This window comes from Bombyx mori, chromosome 6, assembly GCF_030269925.1.
Source record: "Bombyx mori chromosome 6, ASM3026992v2".
Taxonomy (NCBI): Eukaryota; Metazoa; Arthropoda; class Insecta; order Lepidoptera; family Bombycidae; genus Bombyx; species Bombyx mori.
In genome coordinates this window covers 13,116,145-13,135,793 of record NC_085112.1, presented here as the reverse complement: position 1 = coordinate 13,135,793, position 19,649 = coordinate 13,116,145, and the positions used below count along the sequence as shown (strand labels likewise).

The 19,649-nt window shown below is 35.7% G+C and overlaps 2 protein-coding genes across 3 annotated transcripts in view; both read right to left on the bottom strand.

The window, feature by feature from the left end:
• The window catches only part of LOC101745857 (CCR4-NOT transcription complex subunit 6), a 229,576-nt gene that overhangs the window by 161,566 nt on the left and 48,361 nt on the right, over positions 1 to 19,649 (bottom strand). The window lies entirely within an intron of this gene.
• On the bottom strand, positions 13,930 to 18,229 carry LOC101740768 (uncharacterized). The gene has a single exon (XM_004923492.5). The coding sequence runs from the start codon at positions 17,970 to 17,972 to the stop codon at positions 16,578 to 16,580; it is 1,395 nt and encodes a 464-aa protein (XP_004923549.1). The 5' UTR covers positions 17,973 to 18,229; the 3' UTR covers positions 13,930 to 16,577.

Sequence of the window (19,649 nt, the reverse complement as noted above, 5' to 3'; positions counted from 1 at the left end):
ATAATACATGTTTACTTGTTGGAAATGTGTTACAATCTAAATGCCTACTCCACGAGTACAAGGATAAATTGTTTCCGATTGCTTAATTTCAACAATAACCTGATCGTCAATGAATAATGACTTGCATATATTTAAGCAGAGGTAACAAAAAAACACACAAATCACCACTGTGAAAATAAATTGGATAACTTTTTAATTGAAATAAAACGAAAACTTTTGTCATTTATCTAAAGTTATAGATTTTTCATTTGTTTCAGTGACATTATCAACACTAAGTGTATCTGGTCTGCCTTTTTAACGAACCAAATGAAAAAGAAACAGCTCTCAAATGTGAAATTCGAAACGACGCTATTTCCTGTAACTTGAAACTCATTGGATAAGTGCAAGAACACTGGAAAACCGAACACAGTATCGGCTTTCTCTAGAGACAGCTTTATCGGGCCGTGCCCGAGCGAGACGTCTTAGTGAAAATTATGAAATCACACTCGGCCGTCAATAATTTGTCGTTAGAGAGACAGGAGAGGCTTAAAATACATTTTGTTATTATCCAATTTTTCGCTCCTTTATTTAACCACGTTTTGAGTTCGATTTGTTATGAATTCTTTATTAGACCGGTCAATCAGATTCATATTATTGAAAACACTTACTGGTGATAATTTATACGTATGAGTCGTATGGGTACTGTTGGGTACGCACAAAAAACCTGTGTATTTCGGACTTGTACCACTTCGAAACTGTTGTTCAATGAATTTGAATTCATGTCTAAGGGTAAATGACGGCATTCATACTGTGAATTATCTAGCTTCTATGACCACTTAAATCCAAGTAAATTGTAAGCTCAATAATCTATTTGACAAAATTTTAAAATATACTTCAAATGTTGTGGAGAATTTGTATTGCTTCGCCGTCACAATTCTCAAAACATAATGTGAATCGAATGAAATCAAAAATAATAACAAAAAAATATTTGATTAAAAAAAAAAGGGTATAAAGGGCACAAATGGCTAAAAAGTTTATTTTTAAATATAACAATTAGGGTTTACTGTTTACTGTTAACTAAGTTACTGTTTCAACTGTAAGACTAGATTAACTAATTAGTGATTAATATAATCATCAAGTGAACAAACATTTTACCATTCCCCAAATAAATTATCAAGTTTATAACGAACGTTCAATCTCATTAAAAGGGGCTTACTCACAATATGTTCCAACAATACGACATGAAAGTAATGTTCGAATAGAAACAATCGCAATGAAACAAGAGTAATACAACCGATACTAATTGAAAGGACAAGCGAATGTAAGCAAACTATAAACCACAATCACTGTAATTTACATTTAAAAGCAAATCGACGACAAAGAATATAAAACGGAAAATCATGTATTTGTACAAATATCTATACTAATATTATAAAGAGGAAAGATTTGTTTGTTTGTTTGTTTCGAATAGGCTCCGAAACTACTGGACCGATTTGAAAAATTCTTTTTCCATTAGAAGCCGACATTGTCCCTGATGAACATAGGCTACTTTTTTTTTCTTTTTTTTTATTATATTGATTGGTTTCATGTGTGTTTTAATGTTTCCGAAGCGAAGCGAGGGCGGGTCGCTAGTTGGTTAATAAAACGGGAATGGTTTTGTTATTGAAATGTTCACCCGGTGACGTACGTTGAATGCTTTATTAGGTGACTGTCCAGAAAGATTGTACCTACACTTAGGCAACAACAAAACATTTTCGCATCGAAACATTGAATGCCGACGTAAGGCTTTCAATATTTTTTGTAATTTTATTTTTTATTGCTTAGATGGGTGGACGAGGTCACAGCCCACTTGATGGTCCAATAACCACTTAACACCAGGTGAGTTGGGCTGTGAGGACGTCCACCCATCAAAGCAATAAAAAAAAAAAGTGGTTACTGTAGCCCACAGACACATCTACAACCTAAATGAGATATAAGTTGTAAGGTCTCAGTATAGTTACACTGCACACTTACATTCGCACTGCATCAATTAATGATTCCCTTTGATGTCCACGCAAATGTGCATCGTCGTAATGAAAGGCACGGGTGCGTCGACCCTGTGACAAACAAATTGAAGCAACACGAAGATTGATCGTTTTTGGGACGCGCGCAGTATTATATTCAAGATGACGAACTCCTGACATAAAATTATTATGAATACATTTAAATTAGTATTTTCTTCGGTTTTCGCGAGTCGTCATAAAATTTAAACTATTTTTTTACGGCTTAGCTCCAGTTTTTATTATCGTCATATTATTTGTTATGTTTCGAGTACTTTACAGTTTTTATTTCGTGATCACGGACGACTAAGGTGTTATTCTTCGACATTTGTATATTGTGCTAACTACCGTCTATTTTTTTTAGAAAAAAATTATTTTGTCGATAAATTCGCCAGTCCCTATAAGTACGATGATAAGCTTTACGAATATTCAAATCTATATATATAAAAATTAACTGCTGTTCGTTAGTCTCGCTAATACTCGAGAACAGCTGGACCGATTTGGCTAATTTTGGTCTTGAACTATTTGTGGAAGTCCAGAGAAGGTTTAAAAGTTACAATAAATATGAAAATTCTCGGTATTAAATAAAAATAACATTTTTTTTTCTTTGATGTGTTCCCCGTCGGACGGATTCCTTTTGTTAGTTTTAAGTTTATTTTATACAAAACTTTAGGTCTTTTATTTATCGATTGAGGCACTACGAAGCCTGCCGGGTCAGCAAATCGGTAATATTTAGTTCATTAAAATGCAAGCTTACACTAAGCTAGCAAGGTATAAATCATCGACATCGCTACACTAACAAACTTGAGACACGCCATTAAACACCCAACGCAGTACATTGTCGCTGTATGACAACTGGCTTACGCTTCTCACAACAGATCTAAATGATTTGCTGGATCGTATTCCGTGCGACGACCCGAGTCCAGGATAAGTCCCCTTAAATAACAATATTCATTTGACTCGAATCGTCTTTATGTGAAAACAAAAATGTTTTCGCCGTTTTAAATAAATCGAGCTATCTATTTAACTTTATCTTTTCTTTATCAAGCGTAAAGGTCAACAGCGTTTTCATTTTAAAACGACCAAAGAATCCACTTGTTTTACTTTTTATTTATTATAACAAACAACAACCTCCTATGGCTCTGATGAGCAAAAAAAGAAATAAAGAAAGAATCATTTATTCGCTAAGCATAGTGAAAATGAGTTATTACATAAGTTAAAAGCAGCGTGTACGCTTTGTCATTATTTGATATGCGAATTTTAGTGCAGTGCAAGAATTTATGATATTACTAGCGACCCGCCCTCGCTTCGCTTCGGAAACATTAAAACACACATGAAACCAAAAAAAATAAAATAAAAAAAAATAAAAAAAAGTAGCCTATGTTCATCAGGAACAATGTCGGCTTCTAATGGAAAAAGAATTTTTCAAATCGGTCCAGTAGTTTCGGAGCCTATTCGAAACAAACAAACAAACAAATCTTTCCTCTTTATAATATAATTAGTATTAGTATAGCTGATAATATAATATAATATTATAAGTATAGATATAATTTACCATTTATTCATCCATAATTCAACAAATAATTAAAAAATTCATTTATTTGTGAACGTCGTCCCTAAGTAAATCATTTATGTGATAATAATTTTCACTAATAAGATTATCTTTTAGTTTTTAGATGATCAATGTACTTGACATCTACGATGATTTTGTTCCTCGATGTAATTTTTAACGTTTCAATACATCATTACACTTTTCACGGGTCTGTACTAATGCGTAGAGGCATTTAATGTTTATCTGGCCGATCGCAATGTGGTAGCACGTGTTAAACGAAAATGCAAACAGTAACTAAGTCACATCACTTAATCCTCTTAGCTTTGCTTTTAGTTTATTGGTTTAACGTACGGCTTGTACATAAAACCGTGTACAAGATTAAGGACATTAAGCCGATTAGTTCCAAGTATTTGTTATTAATACTGTTTTATACATATACTAGCTGACCCGGCAGACTTCGTAGTGCCTCAATCGATAAATAAGAGACCCAAACTTTTCTATAAAATAAACTTAAAACAAACAAAATTAATCCGTCCGACGGGGGACACATCAAAAGAAAAACAAAATTTTTATTTTTATTTAATTCCGACCATTTTCATCTACCTTTTAAACCTTCTCTGGACTTCCACAAATAATTCAAGACCAAAATTAGCTAAATCGGTCCAGCCTTCTCGAGTTTTAGCGAGACTAACGAACAGTAATTCATTTTTTATATATATAGATTAGTAACTGTGATAATAAATACGAAAATGATCTCATTTTATTTATGAATTCAAGAAACGAAAACTGCGAAGCCCCGTTGGGGAAGCTTACGTAATAAATAATTAAGTAAAGGATTGTGTCATTTTCTCTAAGTAAATAAATTTAACATTAGCTACAGTAATTACTCGATTTGGTTCGCTTTCTGTTTTAAGATAAACTGATGCGATAGGCAGAAAAGTTCACGACCTGTACGGTCTGAAGTGGGAAACAGATTTAGATTTTCTGTCATTATAATCAGAATCCAGATAACGCGTTGGTTTATAGGCTCACAACAATGAAGTTACCTTAAAACAATTCACGACTGTAGCTCTCGGTAGTATGATTCTAGATAAAAATGACTGAATATAAGTCTGATATAAAGTTTGCTAAATAAAGTGCTTTAGAGATACTCGTTGTAGCGGTTAAGAGCGAGTGAAAGGCGATAGAAACTTCCGAGCGGAAGTGACTCGGCTTTCTAGCCAGCCTTCTGTTATCGACAAGAAAACGAATCCTGTCTAAATAGGATCAAGTTTTACTCTACTTAGAAAATAATACTTTATAAGTATTTAGATGTTTACCTACAAAATTGCGGCTTTGTACAGACAGAGTTAAAATCATTATTTAAAAAAATATATTTCTATCAAACATAATATTGACATGATGACAAACATGACGCAAACAACTCGAAAGCAATGGTTAATTGGAAGCGACCAGATAACATGTAGGTTTTTGAGGAGACAGACCTTTAACCGCACAGCGACACATATTATCATTAAAACTACTATCTGACTCGGCAGACTTCGTAGTGCCTCAATGGATAAAATTAAATAAAAGTCCTAAACTTTATTTAATTTCGAGAATTTTCATATTTATCTACCTTTTAAACCTTCTCTGGACTTCCACGTATAATTCAAGACCAAAATTAGCCAAAGCGGTCCAGTCGTTCTCGAGTTTTAGCGAGACTAACGAACAGCAATTCATCTATACTAATATTATAAAGAGGAAAGATTTGTTTGTTTGTTTGTTTCGAATAGGCTCCGAAACTACTGGACCGATTTGAAAAATTCTTTTTCCATTAGAAGCCGACATTGTCCCTGATGAACACAGGCTACTTTTTTTTAAATTTTTTTAAATTTTATTTTTTTGGTTTCATGTGTGTTTTAATGTTTCCGAAGCGAAGCGAGGGCGGGTCGCTAGTTTTGATATATAGAGATTAGTGTACTAGATCTTTATGAACATTTAACTACAACAAATATACACAATTCCGTATAAATATGTGGTATACGTATAGTTAAAACCTAATAGATTGACGTGCGGACAGACGATAAGTTGTTTCCCGAGTGTTGAGCTGTTACCTGACTATATCAGTTCGTAGCGGCTGTGCTTAGAAAGTGAAACGATATTGCTACTGTTTGGCGTTTGGCTTCTAAGAGACGGTGGATTCGTTTACATATCTAAATTGATGAACACTCGTAGGTGGGCGGATGATTGGAACTAGTGCGAATGTATTTGGGTTTTTAATCTATAATCTAGTGATTCCTTCCAGATTAGATATTAGAAATCAGTTAATGTAATGACATAATCGGTTGACGTGTAATTGTCCGCCAGGTGCCATTTGTTGTAGATGGCGAATTCACGAAACATAAACCGCTTGGAAATTTACTTTAGAAATATGAAAACAAGCGAATGCTAATTTCAAATTTCGCATCAGAGGCATGCGTAATGGCTTTCAGTCCAATCAAAATTAATTTTGGTCAATCTGGGAACAGCGATCTCTGCTTTGAGTAAAACACTTGGGCCAGAAATTAATGACGGCGACTACTCATCATCAGATTATCGTATATCATATAATTTATGAAACATCATATACATCATTCAAGGTAATTTTCTTGTTTAGTGCATTAAATTTCAACTAGTACATCCGCCGATCATGATACTTCTTATCGATTTTTTTCCCACGTCATCTACAAATTTAATGATCATTTTATTTCATTCAACTCTGTATGAATCCCATACAGACATTAGCGCTGTTTTATTACACTTTATAAGTATAATTCACGAGTCTTCATAGAATATTTATATAACCATTTCACTGAAAAAATAATATTCAAGCACTTAATTTAATTTTGTAGTCTGAAGTATTCCGAGCTCTGAAGGAATAAAGGGCAACCGAAGTCTGGAGGACTACACAAATAGGGAAAAACAAAAAACCTTAACGAGGACAGAGTTTTCAGTTTTCAGTGGCAGACAAATAGGATGACAAAACTACCTGTCATCAGTGTCAATAGCAAGGTCAAGTAATTAAATGATTGTCTGTTGGGCAGCCTCACTAAATGTTCCAAGTACATACCATGAACTGCAGAATACTAATACTATAATATAATTTATTATGAATCACCAATTGAAAAAACTCGATGAATAAGTCTGAGATATTCACATCTCGTAAATTTCGTTGTTTAAATTGCGCATTAAGAACTAAAAACCTTTTCAGTAATGACGATTTAATCCCTTCATAAGATTTTTTTTATTGCCCTTGGACGCAGACGAGCATACGGCCCACCTGATGGGGAGTGGTTACCGTCGCCCATGGACTTCAGCAACGCCAGGGGCAGAGCCAAGCCGCTGCCTACCGCTTAATACTCTCCACAAGCATAATTTGAAGAAGGAATTTTAACCTCGTTTTAACAACCCCTTAGTCGCACAATTTAGGTCCATTTGCCACTCATGAGCTTCGATATATAAAACCGGTTCTTTATGATCTTCAGAGTTAGACATATAGTATGATGTTTACCTTACATTGTAAGCGACACTGGGATCGCGATTTATGGCCACGCAACGGTCGCAAGGTCGGCAGCCACGTGCGCAAACTCTACCAGCCTTACAATGTGTACATAGCTGAGTTATTGAAAACACGCTACACGCCAATTGTGAGTTGCACGGTTTAATTATATTCCTAAATTGATTTTCTTCTTTCAATATAAGAGGCATTGTTACTTTAGCTGGGCTATTGTGACATTTTTAAGGACACAAATGTTTTATGAAGCTCTTTATTATATACGACCCGCCCTCGCTTCGCTTCGGAAACATTAAAACACACATGAAACAAAAAAAAAAAAAAAAAGTAGCCTATGTTCATCAGGGACAATGTCGGCTTCTAATGGAAAAAGAATTTTTCAAATCGGTCCAGTAGTTTCGGAGCCTATTCGAAACAAACAAACAAACAAATCTTTCCTCTTTATAATATTAGTATAGATTGATTTTCTTCTTTCAATATAACAGGCATTGTTACTTTAGCTGGGCTATTGTGACATTTTTAAGGACACAAATGTTTTATGAAGTCTCTTTATTACATACTGGGTAACACAAGAGCGCAACATTAAATTTTTCATAACACCAACATACAGTTAGATCTGTTCGATTTCAACCCAGAATACAATTCGTGTACCCACGTTCTCGATACGGTTACGAAAGGCGTTTATCTTGCAAAACCAAATACTATTGTGTACTGTTTCAGTGACGTTGTACTGTGATGGTTGAATGGTAAGCGTAGCCATTCATGTTGCTCGCGTTGTCGGCTTACGCGGGTCATTAATGTATCATATTATTGTATCTAAAACAATAAAACCGGACCCGTGTAATAGCACATGTAACGCGGCGGCTTGTAACGTGTGTCGCAATAATAAAACAGCAATAGCGTTAGCTGGAAAACGGCAATGCTTCATAATAACTACTGATATGTTGTTATTACGTAAACGCATAACGTGCCTGGACGGTGTGGCCTTGCGAGATTTACGAGTGTTACTAAAAATGTGCTCTAGATTTGCGTCTGAGGAAACGTAACAAAAAAAAAAAAAACTGATGTTTACATGAAAATGTACATTGTAAACTTTTAACTTCTGTTAGTTCAGTTAGTTGGTTTAGATAGAACCGTCGAATATTGTTTCCGTTCAATTGTGATTGAAAAGTTACCGAATGCCAAACGCACAATGAGATCAAACTGAATTATATTGAAATAATGACTATTGTAAATACCCTTTAAAACGAGTTAATAATTCAGACGTTTTCTTATTGGTGCTCAGTTGGAAAACTTGAAGATAACCGGTGATTGAAGCTTTACTAAAAAAGTCGAAGTTTCAATTTCAATGATATAACTATATATCAATGAAACCTGGGTCGTACCTGATCCAGAGATTGTCCATTGCCATACAGCGTGGCAATGCTGCTAGCGCAATGGGTACTTTCGGGCCGGGTGCGATCCAGAGTGGCTTGTTTGAGTAGCCGATGCCTATGCGCGCATTGCTGTTAGCCTGGACCTATAGGTAACTTATGACGACGCTTGTAGCTGAAAGTATTGTACTTTTTGACGAAGCATGTTGCTGATAACTCTGTTTCTATAATCTGACGAAGCGTGTTGCGGATAATAATATGTTTAAAAAAGTGTTTTACTATATTATTATAATAAGATAAGTTTTAAGTATTAACTTAAGCTCCATTTTTTCATAGCTAAAAAGTACTTTGACGGATTTTAGATGGCTACCGTGATGACTAGAAACATTCTCTGAGAATCCCGAGAAGATACGCAATAAACAAGTAAACTTAATTCCACTACGTTTCACCTAAACTAAACGACTCAATTTAGCGGCCGCTATAACACAGTCTTTTTTCAAAGTGCGTGTTAATAAAGGTTTATGTATGTGATAAAGTTATGTTATTTTTCATTTAAGCATCACGAGAAAAACTAAAAACTATTTGACTGGTCCTACTTTAACGCGCTTTCATGTAACCTAATATTTGAGCGTCATTTTCAACGACATAAAGACGTCCCATAAATTTGAAAATTTGCAGACGCATCAAGGGCCCGTTTACAATACAATCTATATATATATCAAAATGAATTGCTGTTCGTTAGTCTCGCTAAAACTCGAGAACGGCTGGACCGATTTGGCTAATTTTGGTCTTGAATTATTTGTAGAAGTCCAGAGAAGGTTTAAAAGGTAGATAAATATGAAATTCCTTTTGTTTGTTTTAAGTTTATTTTATACAAAAGTTTAGGTCTTTTATTTATCGATTGAGGCACTACGAAGTCTGCCGGGTCAGTTAGTTTTATAATATAACTTCGTTCTAATATACTGACAAGTATCGTTCGATTTGCTATTTAAGCGTATTTTTTTGTTTGCTTTTAATCTACATAAATTATGCATATTTTAGTTAAACTCTCAGCGTTTAAAACATTATAACACTATAAAAATCTCTTATTTAATTACGAATTCTATGTGAAATTATCTTATCCAAAATATCGTAACCAGCTAATATCTTATCTCGTTACGATTACTGGTGCCACTTTTTTTTTGCAACTAGGCGCGTTTAATTTCAAATCATTCACACTAATTTTACCGAATACGTACACACTTACTTGTAAATTATAACTGTTTGTGGAAATTAATTACAATCTTTTTTTTTTTTCTTTCCTACCTATGCTGATAGTCTTGAGAGGCTATTTCAGCTTCGCCCTAACATGTAAGTGAGATCACGGGGCTCAAACCGGAGTGTTGCTAACATTGACCGTAGCTAGAACAGTGCTTCGCAGAATCTACCACCGGATCAAAAACGCGACCCACTAAGAATATCGGCGAGAAGCTCAATGGGCTGTGTCTATGGGTTAATTCGCTCATCGAGCCCTTCGTCGCAAGGTTCGACGAGGACGGTGACCGGAGACTTAGAAAATGCTCTGAGCATCGGTCACGGTCGTACTACTTACTGTTTGTTACTGAGATACACCCTAAGAGCTAGTGACCATCAATTTCGAATATATTTTTGAGACAGTCTTCAATGTTAAGTTGAAATAATTTATGCACATTTTTTTGTAGGCGGCAATCACTATCATCGACCCCCCAACAAACATCACGTCGAGTGGAAACAGATTACCGCCCCTGAAACATATCAGTATTTCTAACACCAAACAAAAGCACTGGATAACGTTAACAAGAATTTCCTCTCGAACCTTGTTTCAGGATGTACATTGTAGAGCTAAAGAAACATGAAAAGGGAACAGTGAGTTGATTCCATTGTTGGGTGGAGGCTGGTGGCAAAAATAACGAACTGTGGCGGTTTTCTCGAAATAGCTCATAATTCTGTCGGAAAACTGACGACATCTCCAATTTTCTTTTCTACGAAATAAAAAAATAAAAAAATCTTACCCGTATTTTCACTTTATAACTCAAAATGTTTGCTGCTAGCTCTCCGACTAATGCGTCTCCAGCGAAACAGATAAAATCGTTTACTTATCACTTGTATGTCATCTTTAATGACAGTTCAGTTTAAAACATCAACCTTGGCGTGTTACTTGGCAGCCTATATGATACCTTTGAAGCTATTACAGTAATTTTCGTAAAATTTTGCATTACAATTACGTTCGTGATCTCAATCTGTTCAATGCGATGCTTGCGCAAATGACGTTTAGAGGTTAGAAGTAAACGAACAATACATTTTAATTGCTATTATATTTATTTGTTTCATAATGCAATTTCAATTATTTCATTTGTGGTTGATAATTAAAGTACCGAAAATTGATTATTAAAGTAGCTATAATACTAGATATGTATGGAAAATCCATAGAACAGTGAAGTTTTGAAATTAACAAATTCGTTTTCTATAATCGTTTATAACGAAATTGGTCACAGAATCGATACTAATTAACAAAAATAGTGGTAAACAAATTGTATAATAACAAGATTTAACTTAATTGTTTTTAATAAAAGTTTTCGAAAGATCTCGAAATAATACGAAGGCAAATAAGATTGAAATCGTAATGTCGACCTTGTTTGGTTCTCCGCGTAAATTTTGAAGCGAGAAAACGTTTTGAAAAGAACCTCATTTAATATTTTTCATTCAAATAAAAATACCTAGTAGCGTTATTTTAGTTTTTAATATGAAGTTTTAGTGATGTTTCGGTAAAGAGTGTAGTATTAGATTCTAATTTTAAAGTATACTACTTATCTGCACGTTCTAACAAAATCATTTTTATACCATAGTTTAATTGTTTAGTTTAATAATTAATTAATTAATTTAATATTTGTTTATATACGTTTTTATATGTATATATTTATGTATACCTATATATTTATGTATATGTATTTATTTAAGTACTATGTATTATGTATGTTATATATACACATAATATATGTTTAAGTAATATCACCTTCACACTACACCTACCAAGCTTCATCTCTGCACTCCCCTAAGGTAGACTGTTAGAGAATGCCTATGGCATTAAGGCCGCCTTTATACTTTCTAGTATAAGAAGTAATAAATAAAAAAAAAAAAAATTGAAATAAGTTAAATTACTAGTGAAACTTTTTCTGATTTATCTGAAAAGTAAATTGCCTTTTAATCGAAAACGGTATTGGTCACTTTTGTTGTTAGATAAGCTAAAGCATTTAAGTTTGCATTAAGCATCATTGTGGACTTTTTAATTCCACAAATAATCCAACGAAATAAAAATAATCATAAATATAGTGTTGAATAATTGAAATAAGTACTTCTGACAGGACTGCCAACACTCTAAAAATTGTTTATAAGGAAAACATCGAACGCCTGTCGTTGTATTTTTGGCAACTTCTTTCATGACATTATAATTATGAGTAAAAAAAAATACAAGACACAGAGCGAAGATTAAAAATGAATAATGATCCAAAGTATTTACGCAGTTTCATGAGAATTAACATTGAAAAAACATCATAATACAAACATGTGTCGTGACATTGACCAAGCCGGTGTCCTTGTTGGGGGAACAAACTCTACATAAATCATGTTCTGCATATGATTCTGTGCTGAACAAATAACGGGTGCAAGTCACAAGCATATTAATGCGCTGTAATAATTATTATTTTCTATTTATACCCTCCAGCAGAGCACGAGGCGGGTCGTTGACCTAAGCTCGTAATTTACTATTGTTTTTAATTCATATTATAATATTCTTTTGAAAAGTGAGTTATCATTTGATGCGACCTTTTGAGTGTCCTCATAGGTCAATGCGTTGTAAACCTATGACGATACTTAATATTATATACGAGGTAAATACTTTAGTAATACATAGTTAGATCTTTTTAAATACTTCAAAATGTTACTATTTATCTTGAAATAAAACCACTCATTTTTTACGCTGCCTGTTAATTTATTTACGCAACTCCTGAATCATTTTATTAACAAAATATGCATTCAAAATTTAAATACTTTAATTTGTTGAAACTGTTCATCATCAATATACATTTTACTTTAATTATTCACGAATAATTAAAAAAAAAAACGGAATACATTTTGTAATCTATCCAATTCGTTATTGTTAGTAAATTTATGGAGCATTATTGTGTCATTTGACTTTCTTATTGTAGCCGGGAGATGGTTTTGGTACAAACGTATGATTCAAATCAAACTTTATTATGACTAATATTTACTTTTTGGTGCTATTTACAAAAGTTTTTCTTGAAAGTTATAACTCAATTTGATACCAGATTATATAGAACTTTAGTCAACATTTAGGTATTCCATGTATAACCCAAATACCACTCCTAGTACAGCCCTAGGCAACCTTAGTCTCTTCTTACACGTAACGAATAGAAAACGAACCATTTGAAGGGTTACTGGTGTCCCGGAGGCCTTTCCAGTTTCATCAGGACAGTTGGGCGAGCAAAGGCTCAGCCAGGAGGGGTGGGATTTGCTAACAGCCGCCCAAGCCCGAAGGAGACCTAACAACAGCAAGAGCAGCTGCTTCGCGAATGAATCTACCACCGGATCGGAATCGATTTTACGTTTTTTGTGTTAGCCGTTATACGCTTATGGCTTGCACCGAGACTTGTCGAGCGCAAACAAAAAGCACAAAGGTGGTGCGCGTAACGGATAACAGCTGTTCCACAACAATATAACCTCGTTGAGCACTAAAGCAAACCGTTTAAAACATTTTCACCTACAACAAGTTTTCAATGTTTCAGACAAGTAATGTTTTAATTTCTCTCGATTCCAATTTCGTGGTAGGCAATCCGCTGTCTTAAATCGAAAGCTTCGTAAAGTTCACGATTCACGAACGTAATGTTAAAATGGTTTAAACCATTGCAAAACTATAAAGACTAGAGGTCCCGCAGTAGTTGAAATTCGACTATAATTAATTGGCATTGTAAGTTTGTACACTATTATGATTGTATTTTATACTTTTATAATCACAAATTTCGCCAAGACTACTCTATAAAAAAAATATTAATAAAGAAAAACAATATTTAATCTATTCCCAATTTGACCACAGACGTCAAGAACAAAAGTTTGACAATAAATAGTATACATGTGTGTGTGCGTCAACTACATGGTATGTAGTGTGTGTAATGTTTTCTTCATTGATTTAATGTATCTTTTATGCATTATTTTAAAAAAATATTAGCATTGTGCACTTTTTCTCTATATTCTCTATAAGTGTGGAAAATTTCATACTCCTCCGTCTGCGCAATTTTCGTAAAAAGGGATACAAAGTTATTGCTTCACGTATTAATATATAGATAATAAATTTTTGAACGTGTTTAAAAATACGTTAAATAGGAATCGACGAATTGAATTTCATAAATAAAACTACAATTTTACATATCAGGACATGGTATTTTATTGTACAAAAATAGTGTGCGAGCGTCTAAACTCATGCCTCGACATTCACAGACATATTTATTATAGAACCTACATCATTATGTATAAAATGCATTCACTCGGTTAAAGTTAGACATAGCCTATATTTTTTAAACTGAAGTTTGTTTTATCGTTGAGTTTTACAGCCACGTTTGGCGCCCTGCCCCTTGTTAGCCTCCGATACGGAAAGTCTCGACGTTTCTAGATTAAATTTACGTTTTTCTAAATCCACGTCAACATGACATTTTCAATATGCTACCGCCATACAATACAATTCTGTTTATAAGAACTTTACTATTTTTAAAAGCTATCGTCACCTTCCTTTTATTTGATTAAAAGTACTTATTACACGAAGGAGACCCAACTCCAAAACGATGCCTCCAATGAACACTACGCTAACTCTAAATTCGTAGATTTACAGGAGGAGCGTTTAAACGAAAAAAGCTGATAAATCTTTATTATTGCAGATATATTTATGGTTTTTTGTGTAACTAGCTGATTTACTCTTGCTTCGAACCCCATCAATAATGATTAATTGTAATACTTTTACACATAGTGAACACATAGTGAAACGATTTGCGTGAAAAACGAAAATTTCAAAATTTTGAGTTAGAGTAGTGTTCATTGGAGGCATCGAAAAGGCAAGTTACGATTGACTTGCAACGGATTGATGACCCGATATCGCTGCAATGCGGTGCGGTGTCCATTTAAAAAGTGACTTAATGTAGATACGCCTGCCGTGATAACTTCTAGCGTACGCGGAGCCTGTCGTAAAGAAAAAATGAAGCGAGAGTCGATTTATCACATCGTCCCACGCACGCGCCCAGTAACATAAGCAAACACAACAAGAAACCAAAAAAAGTAATACATTAAACCGTAGAAACAATAGTAGAATGTAAAACCCAACGATGGAGACTGTTACACTGCAGTCGTATTACTATCGTTATATTCACATTATCTACATCGCGGAACTTTATCTGGTATTGTATACGTACTATGCCTTTGGACCCACAATTGGAAATAAATACCAAGAAACATATTATACCGCATAAGAAAAAGGAACAGTACCCAATTCGCCATTTATCAATGAATTTTGCGACACACTTTCGGGGGAAGAATACTCTATGGAGCCTCATAAAACTCAGTGATCCCACGAAAACTGTATCGCAATGAAACTAACGTAAAATATGAACATTTTTTTAGAGTTGACTGTGAGATCTGAATTAAAATAAGTATAGTGAAAGAGGTCTCGATAACTATTCGTAACAAAGAAACAGCCGAGTTCAAAAATGTATGTAATTTTTGGTGTATCGACTGAAAACATGCGTTATTCAAGATGCTCTAAAGAGGGAATTTATTTTGGTATCCCGAACTCGACAATGAAGCAACGAAAAGCATTCAATGACAGGTTTTTTACTTCCAAAAACCCATCGTCACGGTATAAATTTGGTGACCTAAAATAATTTTAACGTAAGTTGATAAGGAAAATTTAAATTCAATAAACGATTACTAGGTCTGGTATTGAACCAGATTACTTGATGTCCAAAATTGAATGTTGTTTTTTTGACGAATGCTGGTCAAATAAATGTAGTTGTAGAATTCGTTGTGACCGCATTGACAATGAGAAGCGGTTCGTAATGTATTAAACTGATCACAACTACTCGGCAGAATACAAGCCGCGTTCAATCATTTTAAATGAAAATTACAGCTTTAACTAACCAAGAGACGTTTTTTTTGTTACAATTTTTCCTTATTACGAAAGGCAAGGGGATCTAAGCCCATACAGCCTTGTCTGTTCTATATAATTTCTGAACAACCAGAGACGAATGAAAATTTCGTAGAGACATCAACAGCGATGAGAGACGTGAATGTGAGCAGTTTTAATTGCCGTTTACTTCTCAATAAGGCTGTTAAACATAATGGCCGGAGAGAGCTTGGCAACGAGTGTGGAGAAAAAGCGATTAGCGGTAAAGAGATGCGCGCTCGCTGGAGGCGCCACCCGGAACGACGCGCGCGGTGAAAACCGCGGGAAACCGCAATAGCGAACGCGCCACACCGCGAGAACCGTGTCAGTAGTATGAAACGCTAATTGCACACCGCGAATTATTACGGCACATTCATCCCTCTTACGATACAAATTGATTTATAATACAAGCAATCATGACTGTGTTTTTTTACATTGACATTATGTGCGGCTTCGAAAATAACTAGTCGAGTCGAGACGTCGTGGTGACCTACCTACACTGGTATATTACTCGTCGCGAGTTATAACTGTACGTTTATAACTAATACGACGTTTTAAAAGTTTATTTTCTAATGGCTAACATGAAAGTCGAAGGCATCGTGATAAGCGGCGAATTATAAAAAAAAGGACACACTGTGTTTCCAGATAAAGTTCCCCATAGTTTCCTACGCTAGGTTAACAATAAATTAATTGTAGAATCTACAGGAAACCGATTCGGAGATCTCGAAGCTCAATTTTCAGGTCTCGTTGAGACGCTCCGTGTATGCCTCGCTGTGACAATTTGAGTCCAGCTCAAATGAATTATGAGTCTAGCAGCCTACAAAGACGACACAAACGTTCTACAACGACGACAAACGCCTCACACAGAAACTAAGTTTAGATCACAAATGTTGCGTGAGGGTTTGCCGTTCATCAGTGCCACTGAACAACCCTCGTCTGACACATCACTCTTTTGCTTATCAACTTTGACACATGAATCGAATTCGTTATTCACAGCACTGTTCACTTTGAAATCGTAGCGCTCGACTGTACATCTGTTCACGGCACTTTCACTTTTATCTGCGAAAAAGGAGCGTCGGTCGGAGTTCATAGCCGGGGGCGAGGTCGAGAATAGCTTTATTTCCAAGTCGCGGTGACCATTCATGGACGTAACAATTTCCGAAGATATTTCCAGCGCCAAAGGTGATCGAGGTTCTGGTGAACTGGCTTGTCTGGCCGGTGGGAATAACGAATACAAATTAGGTGCTGAATAATTATCGCTGTTGCCGATGTCACGTCTTTCAGGGACCCGAGATGACGGATCGCTCCAACTTCTTCGCAACGTTGTATCAGCACCTCGTCGTCCTAGTGGTCCGACTACTTTCATAGAATCTTCGAGCTTTGTAGGTGTGAAATCACCACTAGAATTTTCATCTAGTAGATCAGCAATGGAATCTGCATCCCAAATTTGTCCAACGGGGTCGCAAAGCCGACACTGACACGAACTAACTGCGGATTCTGCTGGTGAAACAGCCTCGGTTATACCAAAACGAGTGGCTTCTAATGCCTCTCCGAGTGCTGTTACTCGATACGGGGTCGGTGCCGGTTCCGGATACTCCAGTACTTTGACATCTAAGCGATACGGTAAAGACATATCGCGACAATAAGTTTCATCATAAATGCCGTGCGTCCCTATGCTTGAAACCGCACAATGATCAACTTCGCCGAGATCTAAAGTAGTCGTTAAATCGTGCGGTACGATGTTGTTCGGCTTCCTATCCTTTTTACGTCGTTTTCTTGGTTTTATTATCCTGGGTAGCATGGTTTCTGAGTTAGCGGAGCCGGAACTTTCATCGCTCGCGATACTGACCGCATCCGTGTTGTTGTTACGTCCGCCTCGCGCAGAACGCGTTTGCTGTTGCTGGTTTCGCGCCCTGTTTCCGTCAGTAAGTTCACACCTGTCTCGTTGCACATTTTCTGTATGGCCTTGTTGTGTCCGCTGGTTGCGTTGATCGAATCCGATGTTGAACTTTTTTCTGTTTTGTATAATTAGTGGTGCTCCCTGCGCTTGCATAGCCAACTTCGAAACAGGTGTATTCCGGGATTGTGCTGGTGCACGACCGGCCATCGATATGAGAGGGGCGCCGAGCCACGCACTCGGGTGCGGCACACCATAGGGCGGATAGTAGGGTGGCGGGAAACCCGGAGCTGTGTTGGCATACTGAGGGCGAGCGGGTTCGCGGCGCCCTAGGGCGGCGCGCTCGCCCGGACTCATTACGTTCGGGAGGGCGTTTAACCCATTTTCGAAACAATCCAATTCACTGTCACGGTAAAAGTTCAAAATGTACCGCGATGTCGTAATCGTACACTAACATCTGAGGCGCGTCGATAAAGAGACCGCGTGCGATCGCCGCGGCAGTCGGCTGTGGACTGGAGTGAATGAGTGCAAAGCGACTCGATGGCTGTCGCGATGCCGAGTGGGAGTGCCGCGCCACGCGCCTCGCCTCCGCTGCGGCGTCGTTGCACCGGAAAACTATACAACCCTAATCGTTTCACAATTAAAACAGCCGCTGTTATTTACTGTATTATTTAGGGTCGAATAATTATGCGATTTTTTTTAGTCCACGTATTATGTACTCCACATATTTAATTTGTATACAGCACGCGGTTATTCGATGGTAAATAATCACAAACGACCTATGGATTGGAGAGACGATGAGAGCCTATTGTAATTCAGAATGAATACTTACAGGAATTTTACCACTGCTCTAGAAAGTTGAAAGATGAACTTACCTGTAAGAAAAAACAAACGAATGTAGAATAACTACAAAATATTCAATGTTTCCAGCGAACATGGGAAATGAAATTAAATCAAAATTAATTCAACATTTTATTATATCCTTTGTAACAGAATCACGTGTGCTTGCATAGATATTCAAAAACGAAATCTACGAGAAATTTAATTGAGCACATGTTTAAACTCCATATATAATTTTATGAACTAGTGGCTGCCCGGTAGTCGAAATTCGACTATAATTAATTGAAATTAAAAGTTTGTACACTATTATGATTCTATTTTCAAAAACTATTCTAAAATCACAAATTTCGCCATAACTACACTATAGAAAAATATTAATAAAGACAAACAATATTTAATCTATTCTCAATTTGACCACAGACGTCAAGAATAAAAGTTTGACAATAAATAAATAGTATGCATGCGCGTGTGCGTAAAATACATGGTAGTGTGTGTAATGTTTTGTTTATCGATTTAATGTATTTTTTAGGCATAATTTAAAAAAATATTAACATTGTACACTCCTTCTTTATACTCTCTATAAGTGTGGGAAATTTCATACTCCTCCGTCCGCGCAATTTTCGTAAAAAGGGATACAAAGTTTTTCCTTCGCGTATTAATATAATAATAGATTCACATTTTACAATTGGCAACGCATAAAATCAATAAATCAGAATTCGGTGTTACGTTTATACATTGTATACGTATATTGAAAGATAACAGTAATTGCATTCACACACTGTTAAAGTTGATCACCTCGTTAGTGGAGTGGTCAGTCGTTAAAGATACTTGGTGTTTGATATTGATATCTAATGTCTTTCCGGCATCCAGGTGAAAAACCGTGGTTGGGAATGTGGGACTTAAAAAATTCAGTTCACAAACGACAGAAGTGAAACTTCAGAAGTATGCCTCATTGTCTCGTAGTCTAAATGTATATAATCTTTTTTAGTGTCTTTTTTTTTTTCATTTAATCGAATTTCAAATACCAACGATTCTAAAGAAGTTTGCGTTTTATGAGGAAAAAGATTGGATTAAAAACAGATTACCAACCGCCAAAAAAAAAAGAAACTTCAGGCTTGAGTTTGTTTTATTTATAATTTATGTTTCCTATTCTCAAACTACACGGGAAGGAAATTAAGGTGTTTGATAGTGACG

What these genes read in the sequence shown, in the direction of transcription:
- LOC101740768 (XM_004923492.5), bottom strand. Translation starts at nt 17,972, where the DNA reads ATGAGTCCGGGCGAGCGCGCCGCCCTAGGGCGCCGCGAACCCGCTCGC.